Source organism: Camellia sinensis, chromosome 10 (genome assembly GCF_055761805.1).
Source record: "Camellia sinensis isolate YWXY chromosome 10, ASM5576180v1, whole genome shotgun sequence".
In the NCBI taxonomy this organism is placed as follows: Eukaryota; Viridiplantae; Streptophyta; class Magnoliopsida; order Ericales; family Theaceae; genus Camellia; species Camellia sinensis.
Genome location: NC_138970.1, coordinates 60,091,718 through 60,109,525, shown reverse-complemented (window position 1 = coordinate 60,109,525; position 17,808 = coordinate 60,091,718). Strand labels below are relative to the sequence as shown.

Here is a 17,808-nt window from a genome sequence, read left to right as displayed (position 1 = left end):
CGGTGTGTTTTTAATTATTTTCTCTCGGCGTCTTCTTATTCTTAAATAATATATCCAGCCGTCTTTATTTTGGCCAAGCGAGTATTGATGAAATAGCTCGGCTAAACCGAGGTTGAGGCCAAGCCAACGGTTTAGCTCGGCGATGCCATTTATTATTCTATATGAGTTTGTGGAGAGCTGAGTGGGGCAGAGTCTTTTTTGCCTAAGGAATTTACAAAGGAGTGGCTGGACTGGGAATCGGAGACCGGCTTCAACAATGGATAGTACGGTAAATGGAACGAAACCTTGTTTTCCCCAGGGTGTGGTATCTAGTTCGGCTAGAGAAAGATAGACGTTGTCTGGAATTTGGTAATCCTTTCGGAACTCGGCTATGGCCCCTGTAGAGTTTACTAAAAATCGGTATTTACCCATGTGGACTTAAATTATGTATAAATTAGCTCGGAGTACTAGCTCGGTGTTGAGACAACGTTGAGTATCTCGGTTGAGCGTGCAAAGGTGTGCCTGGCCAACCTAGTCAGAGTCTGCAAAGTGGAGATGAAAAGTGTTAAGCCCAGATCGTTGGACCGTGCTAAGTACAAAGGCAAAATAAATATAACACTATTTCAGCTACGTGGGATGTAACCCGTTCTTAGTCCGGTTGGAGCAAAAGTCTTTAGCTCGGCTAAATGTGAAAGAAGGTTCTTAGACCGGTTGTAACAAAAGGCGAGGCGTGAAAATTTTAGTTCGGTTATTGAGTGGAGTTCCCTAGTTCGGTTGTGTTTAAACCTAGAGTTGCCTAAACAGGTTTTTAGCTCGGTTACAACACGATTCTAGATTCAAATTCATGTTTTCTGAATCCAAACGGTGTGTTCTTGAGCACGAACCTATGGTTTGGGGTTTATAGCATTTGCTCAGTACTATGGTGAATATCTAGCGTATATAAACACATGTATATGGGGATTGAATATCAAAAATGAAGAAATAGTTGAAAAAGAACAGCATAAAAAAGTGTTAGCAAACTTACAAGTGTAAAGTCACAAAGGATCAGTAGCCAATGAAGATGAAGGTGCGAGTATGGAGCTTCGAATGCACAAAGTTCTCAGAGGGCAAAGGAAAGAAGATGAACAGTGTTTTTAAAAAATGAGGGTTCTTTTGTATAAAGCATATGAAATGAGCAGGACTGTTCAAATTTTCGGAGTACGAGGGTGGCGGCGACAGTTGTACTTGGCTAGTGGGAGCTAGCCACGTGTCCACACGAATAAGAAACGATTCAGATGTACAGAGTGAAAGGAAGTTTATGAACCGGACTAATCGGTAACCCGGTAGGGGGTGACCTCGGTTGGCTTGAATGTTTTTAGCTCGGCTAGAAAAGAGTAATCCCAAATCATGCGCTGTAGATGGAATTAAGGGGCAATTGAGAGGGAGATTTTGTGAGCCGGAGCCAAACTGGGTCCAGGAATAGTAATGGACTGAGCTATGGACCGAGCAAGGTCCAAGTATAAGAATTAGCCGGGTTGTGGGCCAATGTGATTGGGTTCCGTGACTTGGACCCCACTTATGTTATCCCGGTCAGAGGCAGTTGTAGATTAGCTCGGTCTCGGTGGTAACCAACCGAGGTATAGGTGGATGGGGACCGAGCTAAGCGTTGCATATAGAAGCACCAAGCTATGTATGTCAAAGTTCATGGGTTAGCTCGGTCATACTGAGGTTTTATCGCTGTATAACCATCTCCCTTGAGTAAGTAGTGTGAAGGGTGTAGAAAGATGAGCATTACCTTTCTAATTCCTAGGAAGACTCTGCTAAGGAGAGTAGAGTCCCACTAGGATTGTGCAAACTATCTCATAGTGAGTAGGGTGAGTGATTCCTGGGAGGATTCTTATGAGGAAGAGTTGGAATCCTACTAGGAGTGTGCCAACGGAATCTATAAAAACTCATAGCAGGACCTCTATATAGGTATCACAATTTTGATTCTCGAATACACAGAGCTTTTGTCTATTTGTCTATTTTGCTGACTTATGCATCAGAGAGGTATCCGGCACACACCCGCCGACTAACTCATGTTTGTGTTTTCAGAAAGTAAAGCGATGACGTTTTGAGGAGCGCAAACTTGATCAATAAAATTATACGAGAACATTATTTCGTACTCGTACAACTAATATCAGAGGTTGAAGAAGCCAAGAACATTGAATTATTTACTCCAAGGACAACATTTCTGCAATTTATGATGAATAATACACTGCTTCGCATGTTTCATAGGCAAATAAAACTACATTCGGATAACAATTGCTCAGCCTTTTCTTTTCTTTTCTTTTCTTTCCTGGAAAAAATAAGTACAAAAAAGATTCATTTTCGTTTCACATCACACGCCGCATCTTCAGTAATCCGCTGCTTCAGACTTGTACACGACTAATCCCCAGATATATCTATTTGCATAAATGTCAGAAGTATATGCTTTCACTATTAGAAGACAGTTAAAAGATGATTTTGACAAATAAAAATATTTCATTTTTATTATAAGTATGATAAAAAAAATTAAATTAATATTTTAATTATATTTAATTTAATTAAATGTAATAATATTTATTTTTTATGTTATTTTTTAATTAAGTGTGATTATATATATTATATATTTTTTAATCACATCTTGTAATTAACATAGAATTATATTTATTTTTTATGTGATTTTTTTAAATAGGGGTCATTATATCTTTCTTTTTTTTTTTTTTTTTTTTTTGAATCACACTTTCTAAGTAACGGCTCAGATCATTTCAAATGAAAAATTAACAAATGAGATCGTTTGGCAAAATTATGAGCGGAGAAAAATCACAACTCCTCTTTCTAGCCTCACACCTTTCAAATTTTAAAATCATTCAGAGCTCTCTCTCTCTCTAGTTTTGTTTGTGAAGTGGGTTAGTTTTTTGATTTTTTTAATTATTTTAACATGGGCTTAAAAAATCTAGTTTGAGAAGGGACTTTAGTCTTTTTGATTTTTTTATAAAAAAAAATATAATAATTATGAATTAAATGTGATATTTTGTCTTAGATTAAAAAATCAATTTTGTGTTTTTTTAAGATTATTTTAACCCAAAAATCCTCAAAACCAACTTGACAAACGGAGCTCTCTCTATCTCTCCACCTCCCTCACAAACCCTCACTCTCTTCATATATCCACCATGAGTTTGTGAGCAGCGACCACTTCATCTCCCTCCTCACAACTACCGTCGCAACATAGTAGTAAGGCTTCGGCGATTGAGACTTCAGATCGAGGTCGACGATGAAGTGATGATGGGCCGAGAACGGATTGAGGCCACAAATCCAGTGGGTATCCCTCGTCACAAACCCTATCTCTCTCGCTCTCATTCTCTCTCTACCCTTTGGCCATGTTTGTTTGGGCGGACTGGATTAACATTCCCATGACTAATAGTCCTAGGACTACGAATCCGTTGGATTATGTATCCGATCTTAACTAATAGTCAAGCTTAAAATAATTAATCCCTACTTTAATTGTTTAACCAAGCATCGGATTAATAATTTTATTGGACTATTAGTCCAATCCCAAGCTCATGTCCACCCAAACAAACATGACCGTGTAAACAATTTTCAATAATTATTCACAAATCTAAAACGAAAAAAATATGTATTTTTATTGCGTTGTCTATATTATTGAACTGAAATAAATGGATTGTAGGTTAATTTCCATGTTAATTTTTATATTTTGTGTCGATTTCTTATATTGTTTTTGGTATTGATTATTTGTTACTCTAGTTTTTTTGGTTGTCTTTTGGTTTGCTGTCTTTGTGTTGATTTCTTTAATTGCTGGCGATGGCGTCGTAAATTCCTTATGATCTGACATGGACTCCATTCCTATCGTCTCAATCTACCCGAACTCACTACTATGGCTATGGGTCACCATTAGGAATAACTTCACTTGACCCCAATTGAATGTACCCAATTTCAAGGTTACTGTCCATGACCTCCATGGATTTTGGCAAGGGTAGAGGTGGTAAATCCCAAATAAAAAAGTGTAATATGTTAAAAAAAGTTTAGAAGGCTGTTTGAGATCATAATTGGCATATGTTCTCATTTTGGAACCATTTGGAGTATTTTGGAAGTTATTCTCATATTGCAATATCTTTAGTAATCTATTTACACTCGGTTAATTGATTGCATATGCCCATAATAACTAGGGCATGATTATGGACCTAATTTATAAGAATATTTCAATTTGGAAAGAGATTCTTCAACCCACTAATTTGGATATTTTCTATTTCGTCGATATTCATTTCAAAACTACAGCCTAGCTGCATATATGACAGAGGAGGAGGTTCATAAGGGAATCATATTTCCTTCAACATTGAGGTACAAATCTTAGGAATTTCTTAGTAGTTTGCATAGCTTGGTTGAAATGCTTTGTAGTTGTGTCTTGATCTTTTTTATAAATTCAGAATACGTAATATAACAAAGGAGGTAGCTGCTGCTGTGATCAAGGAAGCTACAGAAGAGGATCTGGCAGAGGGATACCGTGAAATGGATGCCCGAGAACTCCGGAAACTTACTCAGGTCTTTTAATTTATTTAATTCTTAGTGCAATAGCTCAGTTCAAATTTATGTTCTTTCGCATTTTGGTGGTATTCTTTATGGTGATATACATGCAGTGGTGTCCTGATTAGTTGGGCCAAATTAGAGAGAGGCAAAGTGGAGTGTGAGAGCTGGGATAAAGAACAGTAGGGAAGCCAGAAGGCCATCCACCGATCCATAGGCTAAGAAACACTAACACGGATAAATCACAAGACATAGACACACTGACGCACAAAAAAGTTAAAAATATAGGACACAACACGCAAGGGTCACGCACAAAAATATATAAATTTATATATTTATTATGTCATATATTTGAATAGTTTCATTCAAATATAATGAAATAATGCGATTATACAACAGAACACTGATTAAAATCCATTATTTAGTTCCTTTAACTCAAGATGAAAGTGATGATGAGAACACGCGCCCTCATATTCAAAGCTATTAAATAACTCACTTTTAATAGTGTTTTTTTGATTGAAACGTCCAACTCCTATTAATTATATTCTCTCTTATATCATTTATATTCTCAAACATTTAACTGAAAAACTGATGTGCATAACTAACTCCGTTGAGAGGAAAACTGTGGGAAGCACATGTAATATGCTATTATGGAGATTAATGACTTGCAAGTCACAAATGCATTGGAGTTCAAAATTAACTTGTCTTTTTGGGTTTAATTACTAACAAATATCCAATCTAATCATGCATTAACATTGATTTGTGGCATAGAACAACAAAGAACAATACATATATATATAATAGCTCCTACCTTGAATTATTATCTAACCTTCTTTGGATGTCGGCGAGCTTTACAATTAAGCTATCTGGTGCCACTTTGTTTTTCGTGGTTTTTATGTTCTTGGTTTAAGGATTTCTGTTTCCATTTGAGGAATGTTGTCTATGACCCTTTTTTTTTCACTATTTTATATCATCTCTTATACGAATACTAATGATTTGTTGTTTTGTTTAGTGATAAATGTTAAAAAATTAATACAATCAAATAATATCTTATCATGTAATCTGGTTATATAAAATAGTTTTTAAAAAAAAAAAAAAAAAAAAGAAGAAGAAGAAAAAGAAAAAGCAATACATAATACTTCCCTTTCCATTTGATATGTTGCTATTTTTTTCACCGTTTTATATCATCTCTTACATGGTAGAAATTATCACATAATAAATATTCATGATTGGTTCCTTTATTTGAAGATAATTATTAAGTAATTAATTACAAAAATTATCACGTAAAGCGAGTTATATATATCAATCAATCCTCCTGTTTACATTTAGGTGGGGTTTGACAATTACTTTTTTAGAATTAAAAAAAACTAATATATTTGGTAATTATTGAAATAGTAATTTTTCTATTTTCAAACTTTTTTTTTGTTTGTGAGAAATGATCATATTATGCTTATTGTATTGCGGAGCTCTTGTGGGGATGCATAGTGAGATTTCTAAAAGTATTAAGGGTAAAATTATCTTTTTACAGATTTGCTAAAAAAACTATTTTGTATGCAATAGCATAAGAATCATAGTTACAATTAAGTAGAGCTTTCGGCACCAACAAGAAATCAAAGGGTTTGTGGAATTGTCTTCTTTTCACTTCTATAGGTTATTGGGTTAGAGCACAATGCAAGGGTTTCTTAGGACATATTTAAGGACATTGATTCTTTATCAGATAGCGTCTAAGAAGCATGGACACAAGGAAGATTAGCCCAAGAAAATGGGTTCCTCAACCTTTAAATAGTGTACCTGAGGGAGTAGTGGACAAAATGGATTGAACTCACGCCTAATAGAAACATGGTTCATGCTTCCATCCTGTCAGCCTAGTTTATGTGGCCTAGAGAATTGGGCTGTGTTCTTGTATTGAACAGAATCCTAGGTGGTCAAAAATCTGGAATGATATGATTAACACTGTGGTGCATAAGCCTGAGTTGCTAACCTTCTATCAGAACAATTCTAATCTTGATTGTTCTAACCTTAAGGCATTAGTGTATCAAGATAAAATGATGCATTACTATTTCAAGTTCAAGTTTTACTTTGTTATTTTAAGTTTCTAATATTATTAATTCTCGCGTTGAAACTGTCCAGGTCCCTTATGACATCTCATCTAATGATAAACAATCAGAAAAAGAGGTATATCTCTACTTTTTTTTTTCTCCTTTGTTATTTTTCTGAAAACTTCTTTCATAGTTTTCCAAAAGTCCCTGCCCCAAAATTTGTACATGTTAAAGATACAAGTCAATGTGCTTTTGATATTATATCTGAGAAGCTTATTCTAGAAAGAAGATGAAACATCATTTGAAATCGAAGACAATGTTTGCCAAACTTAGCTTAAGAATCCAGTCACTTTTGTCTGTGGGCCACTTGGATGGTTTGTGGCTCATTTTGTGTTTGCCAAACTCACTCATTACCAGTGGTGATGGCCGGTTTTGAGTCTCACTACTACACATTCAACTTCCCTTTATGCCAATTGTTTTTAAAAAAAAGTTGTCACTGCCCAAGTTGCTTGCCACTGGGAAAAAAGAATTCAAAACAAAAATAAAATATTTGATTTCTTAAATGTTGTATTTTCTTTCTTCTATATAAGTTGAAGTTCAGTAATTCTTTTTTATGATCTTTTTCTGCTAGACCTTCATTACTATATATGCGTCACATATCCTCTATGTAGTGGACCAGGTTTTGATGGTTTAGTGGTATGTTAGGTTCTTGTTATATTAATGGTATGTGTATAATTTATTTAGTTTTGACCGTTGGGTAGTTTTCAATCGAACATGGGCCTTTTTGGAGTTAATCCTTTATCTTTAGGCTGAATAACACTAGGAAGCTCGACGAAGAGATAGAGAATCTTTCTTGTGAGTATATTTTAAATTCAAGTGTGCACGGGTATATATATATATGACTCATTTACTTCCCTCAAATTCCTTGTACATTTTCTGAATGAATTTTTCAATTCATTTAAACTTCTTTCCACATGGAGATGATATATGTGTTTATACACCTATTAACACTCTTTGGTAATGCGAGTCATGTGGCCCTGTTTATTTAGAATTTTTGTTTTTTAGCACTGCATATACATTTTGTATAGAATAATGTACACAACTTCAACCTTGCTTAGGTGTCACACCACTAGAAATTTCAGCATAATCTTGTTTTAGGTGATGACTGGATAATAAATTTTATTAATTTTTAATATTTAAGAAGCAGGGCAATGTAAAATAACTAGATGGGAGCATCAATTTGTGTTTTAGGTGATGACAGTCTCTACAAATAGTAAGTTTATTCATACATTTCTAACAGTTTTTGAATTAATTTGTGTTTTTATTTTTCAGGTCAGAAAATTTCTTGGAAAGATGTAGAATATGGTCCAAGAATTCAAGAACTTTGTATTTCAAGTTTTTTCATTTTTTAATATATGTAATTATAGTTAAAAACTTTTTATTAATTTTTTTGTATATACTTTTGAACATTCAACTTTCATTTATGAAATATATGATTTTATTCCATTTATGTGATTGTGATTAACAGGATAATATGTAGTGTATATTACATTCTTTAAATGCACGTACAAAAATAATATTGATTATTCTTCAAATGAGAAATGTATATAATATGTAGTTTTATTTGATATTAATCACACTTAAAATTTGTGATATAAATGTTTATTATTACAGATTTTATTAGTTATTAGTCACATTTAAAAGATATGATCTAAATATTATTAATCACACTTAAAAGATGCGATCTAAATATTTATTATCACGCTTAAAATATGTGATAGAATCTTGTTAAACATGTGATGGAACCCTGTTGCAACCAGAACTGGAACAGAGTGTAAACAGGGGCTTCCGGAGGATGTTCATCCACCCTTCTCTCTCCTATCAGTGACAGAATCTCAAAGGGAGAGGGTTTGCTTCACAAATCAAATCATCAAACGTGCAAGGATATTTGGATGATGATTAGTGAAGCAAAAAGATGGTAATCAATGACAACAAAACTTAAAATCATCAAACATGCAAGGATATTTGGATGATAATTAGTAAAGCAAAAAGATGGAACCCTGTTGCAACCAGAACTGGAATAGAGTGTAAACAGGGGCTTCCGGAGGATGTTCATCCACCCTTCTCTCTCCTATCAGTGACAGAATCTCAAAGGGAGAGGGTTTGCTTCACAAATCAAATCATCAAACGTGCAAGGATATTTGGATGATGATTAGTGAAGCAAAAAGATGGTAATCAATGACAACAAAACTTAAAATCATCAAACATGCAAGGATATTTGGATGATAATTAGTAAAGCAAAAAGATAGTAATCAATGACAACAAAACTTAAAAGATGTGATTAAATAATATACATCACACAACAAAAGTGTAATCTATTTATAAATGCAAAAGCAGTTTAGCAGCCCACTGTTGGTCATACAGCATGCTTTAATAATTTACATTTGATGCTGGCGTTGGAACGAGATTGGTGAATTTCGTGTGTCCGTGATCCTCTTCGTAAGTAAAAAGCAGAGCTAGTTAGAAAACGTAATGCTCCGGGCTGTGAGGTATATGATAAATGCAAGGTATGCAGCTGTAAAAGCAGCTACTCCGGAGCTTAGTAACCAGCCATTTACTTCGGAATAGAAAAATTCCAGCAAAAGATAACCGTTGATCACTATCACCAATGCGGCCACAAGCCATGAAACCATCTACCAATAAAAAGACAAAAAGAGTGAATCCATAAAGTCATTCTCAGTTAAAAACTCAAGCTAGCATTCAAGTCAAGGGGGCCGGAAAAAATATTTCTTTATTTATTTTCACTTTGTGCTTTGTGAAACACAATCAAGGAACAATAGTGAAACAAACCCTGTACGTAACAATGGCAAATAGAGAGAGAAATATATAAGCATTGATTTAATCAACCATTGTTTCCATGTGTGTGTTTTGCTTGTATTCTAAGCTAAAAGTTGAAAATCTACAAGTAGAATCTATTAACACCTCCTATCAAGATAATCACCTTATTTAAGTTACTTTTACCACATGAGCTACTATAACAAACAGCCTGACACAAATTTTAAAAAAAATAAAAAACCATAAGCAGCCCATTTAATCTGCAGCAAATTGCACCAAGTAGATACCATATCAACTTCAATCTTCCTACTCGAAAACAAAGAAAGTCAACTAAATTGTTACGAAATATATCTGAATATTCCGCATCCTTAATGTTTATCCAAGGAATGATTCGTCTTGTCATTTTACCATTGCTAGCAACAAAAGCAACATCAATGGAAGCACCAAACTTTGAAGATATAAAATCACCAAAAAATAGAGATTGATCACCCTCACCAATAAATGCACCATCTATGCAAAAAGTCTATGTACTACATCAGTAGCAATGGAAGGCTTACAAACACATGGAAAATCAACTCATTCATTGACAATTAATAATTAAGAGAAATTAGCAGACAAATTCAGAAGAAGATATTGATATAGTCCGAAGGATTACATTTTCAAATTGTTTCAATATCAACATTTTCAAGAAATTTTTTAATTGAATAAAGCTATAACCTAATCATTGTAATCTTTTTTGGAATGAATATTGTCTCTTTTAGTCCACTAATTATAAGTAACAAATTCAAGATGATCTCAATGCAACAAGAATATGACGTGAGAGGAGTTATTAACAAATGTTGTTAAAAACACTATTGTGATGATCATAAATGTACGGGCAAAAAGACGATACAGCATTTTATACACAATAGTAGAGAGAGAGAGAGAGGGAGAGAGAGAAAATGTACCTTGAGGACCGGGCCAATTTTGAAAATACCCATGACCTCCTCCTTGGATACCAAACAAAGAAGGGGAATAAGTGCAAAAGGGATCTGAACCGACTGAAGCACATTAAGCCATTCATTGAGAACATCTAACGAGTCCTCAGAGGTATCAAAAGCAAGAGCAACAATCATAGTCGGGATAATAGCACAACTTCTCGTTATCAAAGCCCTAAGCCATTTCTTCAACCTCAAATTCAAAAAGCCTCCCATAATAAACTGTCCAGCATAAGTACCTATGAGCGTGCTACTTTGGCCAGCTGCTAATAATCCAATACCCCAAATATACAGAATTGGGAGTATCCCTCCCCTGTACTTCTCTTGAAGGTACTGTCCCGCATTCACGAGGCCAATACTATTGGCTATGTCAGTACCATAAAATGCTTTGGCAAACACGGCAGTAACAAATAGATTGATAATGAAAGAGATTGTGAGGGCAACAGTGGACTCTATGAAGTAGTAGTTTAGGGCTTCTTGAACACGGCCAGTCTTGCGCCGGTCAATCTCTCTTGATTGTACAAGAGCAGAGTGCAAAAATATGTTGTGAGGCATAATAATGCAACCCACAACACCCACTGCCTGTTGTATTGTTTTGGAGCTAAGTTTTGGAATTAAAAGACCTGCAAGGAGATCCAATTGTTAGTGATTTAGAATCAGAGAAGTTTAAGGAAGGGTACATTGGTATTGTTTTCAGTTTTTGTAATGAAATTGATACGGAAAACTATTTCCAAAAATTGTCTTCGAGAAACTTTTCTAAAAACACCTTTTTTTTCAAGATGGCAAATGCTAACGAATGTCCTCAGACATTGTTTAGTGTTGGAATTGGAGTCAAAGTGTATGGGAAAAATGTGCAATGTCAAAAAGTGTTTTGAATTCAGTAAAAAGAAATTTGATTTCAATAAAAAGTGTCTCATATTCGTGCCCTGACAAGGCCCTTTATGAAACACCTTGAAATTGTTTATAAAATTTTCAAAAATTTTTTGGCATTAAAATGAAAATGATAAGTGAACTTTTCATAGTTTTAAGAACATCAAAAATGAAAACAACAGTTTTGAAAATGATACCAAAGAATGTCAATCCAAAATAAAAGATTGGTTAGACATTAAAAAAATTGTAAATTTGAAAAAATAAAATATTCTCACCAAGAAGAAGTTCTACTCCATTGGGCTCTGTTTCACCAAACATCCAAGCAAATGACAGTGCCATCGTTGCAATAAGAGCCGCAAAAACTGATTCCAGTTTCCTTACACCATAGTTCTCAAGAAATAGAAAAATGAAACTGTAAAGATAAAATGGACTCAAATTAGTAAAACAATTAATATGAACTAATACAGTTTTTTTTTTTTACAGAGTTTCGTTGTAAAACCAACAGCATGAAGCATAACAAAACCAAACTTCATTGTTTATTCTCTCTCACTTTCTCTCAAACACACACACTGATCGATTAATTCATTTTCTTACCAACCAGACACAGGGTTATGTAATATTTCATTTATTAAAAAGTAAAAATGAAATGGAAAGTTTGTTTTTGCTTTTAGTGTTTTAGGAAACAAAACAATGAAAAAATTGAAACTTCGTGCAAAAACAGCTTTCAAAAAAGAAAATTTTTTTTTTGAGGTTTTTAAAAAGTATAGGGTAAATTACACTGACCTCCTTAAGATTTACCTTAATTACAGAATTTTTTTTTATAATTTTAAAAATAACACTAACTCCGAAAATAATATCCAGATTCTCCTTTTCTATTCAAAGAGTCTGAACACCTTGACAATTGAATTGACCATAATACCCCTCATTCATTCTTATATATACAGAGAGAATACATATATATATATATATATATAAACACATCCATATCTCATATATATATATATATATCACTGTACCCATTCCATCTCTCTTCCCTCTCACTCTCTCTGTGTGCTCTGTCTCTCTCTCTCCTGCGATCGTTGCTGCCTCTGTCTCTGCCACTGTGTCTCTCTCTATCTCTTTCTGCATGCGCAGGTTAGCGATATGGGTTGAGAGTGGTCCGGCGAGCTGGAGGCGAGGGAGGCGGAGCTCGCTGACTCGACTGTTGTATATGTATGTATGTGTCTCGTGATCCCTGGAATCAACTCCGACCCCATCTCTCTCTCTCTCTCTCTCTCTAGATATGTACATGTATGTATGCATATATATATGGGGGCTCAATCGACGATTAGGGTTTACAAAGATGAAGTTAGAAGCAGGCGGTGGCGAATTGATGAATCTGTGATCTGTTATATATACATATATATAGAGAGAGAGAGACAGAGAGAGAGAGAGAGGGTCTTCTTGGCTTGGTGTGAGACTCTGGAGTAGAGAGCTTCAGTGAAGTAAATACCGACTCTCTCAATTGGATCTCCATCTTCGCTCACCGATTCTTCAAAAAAAGAGCTCTAAGGGTGATTGCATAGCATTTTTCATTGGAGGAAGTGGCTGGTATAAAGGAAGCATTTGATGCAATGGACACCAACAAGAGAGGCAAGATAAACCTTGAGGAGCTTAGATTTGGGCTGCAAAAGCTTGGCCATCAGATCCTGATGCAGATCTTCAAATCCTAATGGAAGCTTATTCTGTCTTTTGGAAGGAAAAGACGGAGAGAGAGAGAGAGAGAGAGAGAATTAGATAATTTGAGAGAAGAGAATTGTAGAAACAAGGGGTTAGAAGAGAGGAAAGTCTCGGCAAAAGAGCTTTGACTCGCTCTCTCTCTCTCACGGGCAAGGATCCTCTAGAGTGATTTTTTTCTAAAGTTTCGTAGAGTACTACATTGTGTGGTTGAGATTTATTGGCAAATCACATCAATTTTTCTGATGTGACTTGTCAGTAAATCTCAACCACACAATGTAACACTCTAGGAAACTTTAGAGAAATTTCACTCTAGAGGATCCTTGGTGCTCTCTCACATGTTTAAAAAAAAATTAAAAAATTAAAAAATAATTATTTTATTTAAATTACATCATTTTATTTAAATTATATTATTTTTTTAATACATTATTTTAAATTTAATTTATATTTCATAAAAAATTAAAAAATACACTTATTTAAATCATTCCAAATAATCCCTTCCTCATACCTTGAATTTACCTTTTTGCAACCTTGTCCGACAATCCTTCTATTTTTCTTCATTAATTTAAGCTCTCGACCTTCAAACCAATCTGGGTGGTCTTCACATTTTTGCTTATAACCCCCAAAAAGGAAAACAGGATGGAATGGCTGGATTTTTATCTCTGACTTTTCTCATATATATATATATATATATATGAATAAATTACACATACCTCCTTGAAGGATAGTATTGAAATTTAAAAAATAATTATGAATGATATTAACAGAATTTATTTGAATTTGGAGGGATGGTGACATAAGAGATATTTGTATATTAATTTTAAAATAATAGAGATTTGTATTATTTTTAAAATTAGAGGGAAAGCTCCTGTAATTAAGACAAATCTCAGTGTCAGTGTAATTTATTTAAAAGTATATACAAAAATTAGTTTGAGAAACAGTATTACGTTTTAACAACTGACTCCATCTTAGAAATAATTTTCTGTGTCCTTTCGGATCATATTGCAAGAATTGAAGAAAACAGAAAACACAGAAAATTATCAAAATCAAAAACCCATCAAAACCTCCAAGTCGAAAATTTCCAAAAACAACCATGCCAACATTGAAACATTTGTATCAAATTATTATTCACAGAGAAAGAGTTTTCATGAAAATACCAATCACAAGCAGTGATAACAACACCACCCCAAAGAGGAACAACCCCATTACTCAAAATCTTAATCGCAATCGCACTCCCAATCACTTGCTGAATATCCGCCCCAATCAGCGCAACCTCCGCCATCAGCCACAGCAACCACCGAGCCCATTTCGGGTACTCTTCTCTACACAGCTCTGCCAAGTGTTTACCCGTAGCCACGCCCAGCCGCGCCGCCAACAGCTGAACCAGAAGCCCCATAGCCGTGGCCCACAAAAGGAGCCAAAGCAGAGAATACCCAGCAATCGCGCCAGCTTGAATATCCCCCTGACCGTATTGTTTGGACCAGGTGAGGAAATGGGGCAAGAGACGGCCAACGATGTCATGGTTGATGGAGTCCATGCCTTTGGAGGTGGATTTGGAGACGAGGGAAGCCATGTCCAAGATTTTCCCAACAAGAAACCGGGGTTTTGGACCATGCACTCCTTGCTTTTCCATGATTTTCTTGATGCGTCTTGGTGTGATCAAGTAACAAGTTATAGCTTGATAAGCAACCCTAATAAACAAGATGAGAAACACAACTAGTAGAACCAACAACACCACTGTGGTCATCGTAGAGAGAGAGAGGAGGTGGATGTGGTGGGTGGAAAACCTCGAAGGGAGCCTAATATTTATAGTGCTACTTGAAAGCAAGGTTCTGTGAAGGAGACAGTGACATGAGCAATCAAACAAAATAAAGTGCACATTTTCGCCACATTCTGACTTTCTGGGACTGAGCAATCAAACAAAGTAGAGTGCACATTTTGGCCTTCTGGACTGAGCTATCAAACAAAATAAAGTGCACATTTTGGCCACATTTTGGCGTTCTGGGACTGAGCAATCAAACAAAATAAAGCGCACATGTTGGCCACATTTTGGCCTTTTGGGACTGAGCAATCAAACAAAGGGTTTGAGAATTTTTAATTTTTTAATTATTTTAATTTAGGATTAAAAATTTGATTTAGAAAAGATTTTTGGTTTTTTTTGTTAGATAATGTCTCAATGGGACCATATAATTAAATGTGGTGTTATCATTTATAAGAAGCCTACAATTTAAGTGATTCAATTTAGTTAATAGGCTTAAGGGTATATGTGTTATGGACCTAATGTGTAGATACTAGTTGTATAATTTCTATTTCTATGAGGGGCAGAAATAGAAATTAAAACATATTGGTTAAAGTTGGTTTTCATGCCTTTTGAACTTCCACAACTTTTCAGTTTTGAAAACCAATAAATAGAAATTAAACCAATAATGGTTAAAGTTGGTTTTCATGCCTTTTGAACTTCCACAACCTTTCAGTTATGGTCCCTATTCCTTCCCAAGTGAAAAAAAAGAAAAAAGGTTTGTTTTCTAAATCCTCTCAAGGAAAAACATAAGGTACCAAAAGGGAAAGGATTAGAAGGCAATAACATAATCAATAACAAAGAGTTCATTGATAATCACGCTTCCGTTTAACCGTTCATCAATGGATTCAGGTATGTCATTTTGTCTTGATTTCTTGATAATACACATGGTAAATGATCCAAAGTGTAAGGTTTATGTTCTGAAATTTTCTCTTAACAATTGGTATCAGAGCTAGCATATCATGTGTCTTATCAGAATTGATATGCTTTATTCATTCTATTTAGTTTTCTGGAATCAGATTCTGAATTTTCTTATGGATGTAAATTCTGTTTTTTCCTGTTTTGTTCTGTGAAAATGGCAATCTGTTTTCTGGAATTGTAAAATGATTCGGTGGGTAGTTTGTTTTTGAATCCGTCAATTCTATTTATATATGTATATATATAATTGGAATTGCTGCAGATTATATAACATATACGGGGTCACAAATTTAGAAATCTTTAAATTTAATGTAATTTCATACAACGTCTACAGAAATTTAATTTTCTAACATTCTCAATATAAGTCAATTCAAACAAGATGTCACAAAAGTGACCTCTCTTGTCTAGATTGTTTTATATGGAATGTTTTGAAGTTCATGTCTGTGTATCTCATGCGGGTATTTATCGGTCCAAAGACATGATTAAGACTTGGCAGAATTACACACACATTTTGTGGTGATAAACATGTGCCAATTGTCAAGAAAACCTAATGTGAATAATAAATCCATCAAAAGATAGATTTGTTATTTGACATAACTTATTGTCAATGTTTGATCATTACAACAAGAATACCACTTACAGTTAATATCACTACCCAAAGGCTTGATATTAATGTTGTGCTAGGTATCTTGAGATGTTGTCATTAAATTAATTTATTTAGAGATTAAATAGGTCAATATTTGAGATGGGAATTGCAACACTTTTTGAGAATGTTGAGTTTGGGGGGAGAAATCCAATTAGAGACATTGTTTTTGAGGAGGAAGCAGGAGTAATCCCACTTCCTACTACTACTTTTGACCAATCACAGGTTCCTATATCTGTCATTGCTCGAGAAGTAATTTCGGATCCTCAACTAGACAATGTTGTTCAAGATAATATAGTTCAAACCCCCATTCAAGATGAGGTAATTGTTCCTGAGAAACAAACTCTACAGCCTCAACCTCAAGAATCTGTGCCATTAAGGCGATCCACCAGAGAAAGGAGATTTGCATTTTCAGATGATTATATTGTATATCTCCAGGAACATGAGGTAAAAAATGGAATGTCGAAAGATGATCCAATCAAGTTCCTAGTTGTAAAAGAAAGAATGCAGAGTGGACAGATTTTCATAGAGGACATTGGGACAAACTCCATGATAGCGGATCCACTTACGAAGGGACTACCACCCAAGGTCTTTCATGAGCACACTGCTCAGATGGGTGTTGTTCTATTTGAGAACATTCTGGTTTAGTGGGAGTTTGTATTTATATTACTGCTTTATGTCAGCCTTGAGTTTTATCTATGTAATTAGATTAATTTCTGCAGAAATGAAATATTCAATTTATTACGCTCTGTTACGTATTGTGAAGTATTGATCTCAATAAAGTTAAGTAGGACCGGTTGGAAATAGGCATGTATGGATCACATCACATGTAATTTCCATGCTACGCATCCATGATTGATCTATGTCATTTAGCTGTATTAGTATACGTGACCATTGGTGGGTCGAGTTACGATTGATGTAACGAATACCGCTTTGATCCTATATTAATATAGTTAATGGACAAGATTGTTTGGATACCCTCAAGTTATGATAACAAATTTCTGAACTCACTAAAGTTAAGCACATTTTTCAGGATACATATGTGGTCCAGTGAGAGATTGTTAGATAATGTCTCAATGGGACCACATAATTAAATGTGGTGTTATCATTTATAAAAAACCTACAATTTAAGTGATTCAATTTAGTTAATAGGCTTAAGGGTATATGTGTTATGGACCTAATGTGTAGATACTAGTTGTATAATTTCTATTTCTATGAGGGGCAGAAATAGAAATTAAAACATATTGGTTAAAGTTGGTTTTCATGCCTTTTGAACTTTCACAACCTTTCAGTTTTGAAAACCAATAAATAGAAATTAAACCAATAATGGTTAAAGTTGGTTTTCATGCCTTTTGAACTTCCACAACCTTTCCGTTTTGAAAACCAATTACAACCTTTAAAAGGTTATGGTCCCTATTCCTTCCCAAGTGAAAAAAAGAAAAAAAGGCTTGTTTTCTAAATCTTCTCAAGGAAAAACATAAGGCACCAAAG

General features: G+C 34.6%; 2 protein-coding genes and 1 long non-coding RNA gene across 5 annotated transcripts; 1 reads left to right on the top strand and 2 right to left on the bottom strand.

The window, feature by feature from the left end:
- The first annotated feature begins 2,885 nt into the window (after positions 1–2,885).
- On the top strand, positions 2,886–7,526 carry LOC114258883 (NAD-dependent malic enzyme, mitochondrial-like). Of its 3 annotated transcripts, none has more exons than XM_082893245.1 (4): positions 3,087–3,297; positions 4,276–4,338; positions 4,425–4,539; positions 6,652–7,526. In XM_082893245.1, the coding sequence occupies exons 2-4, from the start codon at positions 4,289–4,291 to the stop codon at positions 6,736–6,738; spliced, it is 252 nt and encodes an 83-aa protein (XP_082749371.1). In that variant the 5' UTR covers positions 3,087–3,297; positions 4,276–4,288; the 3' UTR covers positions 6,739–7,526. The 3 variants fall into 3 exon arrangements, 2 of the variants coding, with proteins under 2 accessions (XP_082749371.1, XP_082749372.1); XM_082893246.1 differs by having other exon boundaries at positions 3,162–3,301; XR_014343106.1 differs by lacking the exons at positions 4,276–4,338; positions 4,425–4,539 and having other exon boundaries at positions 2,886–3,301; positions 6,652–7,164.
- On the bottom strand, positions 5,469–6,652 carry LOC145801508 (uncharacterized). Its single transcript, XR_014343107.1, has 2 exons — positions 6,490–6,652; positions 5,469–6,386 (listed from the first exon to the last, which is right to left on the bottom strand). It is a non-coding gene; the product is annotated as an uncharacterized LOC145801508 (long non-coding RNA).
- A 1,354-nt stretch (positions 7,527–8,880) lies between the features above and the next one.
- LOC114258907 (metal transporter Nramp3.2-like) lies at positions 8,881–14,645 on the bottom strand. Its single transcript, XM_082893244.1, has 4 exons — positions 14,116–14,645; positions 11,518–11,654; positions 10,343–10,995; positions 8,881–9,253 (listed from the first exon to the last, which is right to left on the bottom strand). The coding sequence occupies exons 1-4, from the start codon at positions 14,589–14,591 to the stop codon at positions 9,077–9,079; spliced, it is 1,443 nt and encodes a 480-aa protein (XP_082749370.1). The 5' UTR covers positions 14,592–14,645; the 3' UTR covers positions 8,881–9,076.
- Between the last annotated feature and the right edge of the window lie 3,163 nt (positions 14,646–17,808).

Bases quoted from the DNA above. Each gene is read 5' to 3' on its own strand.
- LOC114258883 (XM_082893245.1), top strand. From the start codon at position 4,289: ATGACAGAGGAGGAGGTTCATAAGGGAATCATATTTCCTTCAACATTG. The intron at 4,339-4,424 runs GTACAAATCTTA...TTATAAATTCAG, and splicing joins ATATTTCCTTCAACATTGAG to AATACGTAATATAACAAAGG. The intron at 4,540-6,651 runs GTCTTTTAATTT...GAAACTGTCCAG, and splicing joins AACTCCGGAAACTTACTCAG to GTCCCTTATGACATCTCATC.
- LOC114258907 (XM_082893244.1), bottom strand. From the start codon at position 14,591: ATGGAAAAGCAAGGAGTGCATGGTCCAAAACCCCGGTTTCTTGTTGGG. The intron at 11,655-14,115 runs GTATTTTCATGA...TTATCTTTACAG, and splicing joins GTTATCACTGCTTGTGATTG to TTTCATTTTTCTATTTCTTG. The intron at 9,254-10,342 runs GTACATTTTCTC...TTTTATTGGTAG, and splicing joins AAATTGGCCCGGTCCTCAAG to ATGGTTTCATGGCTTGTGGC.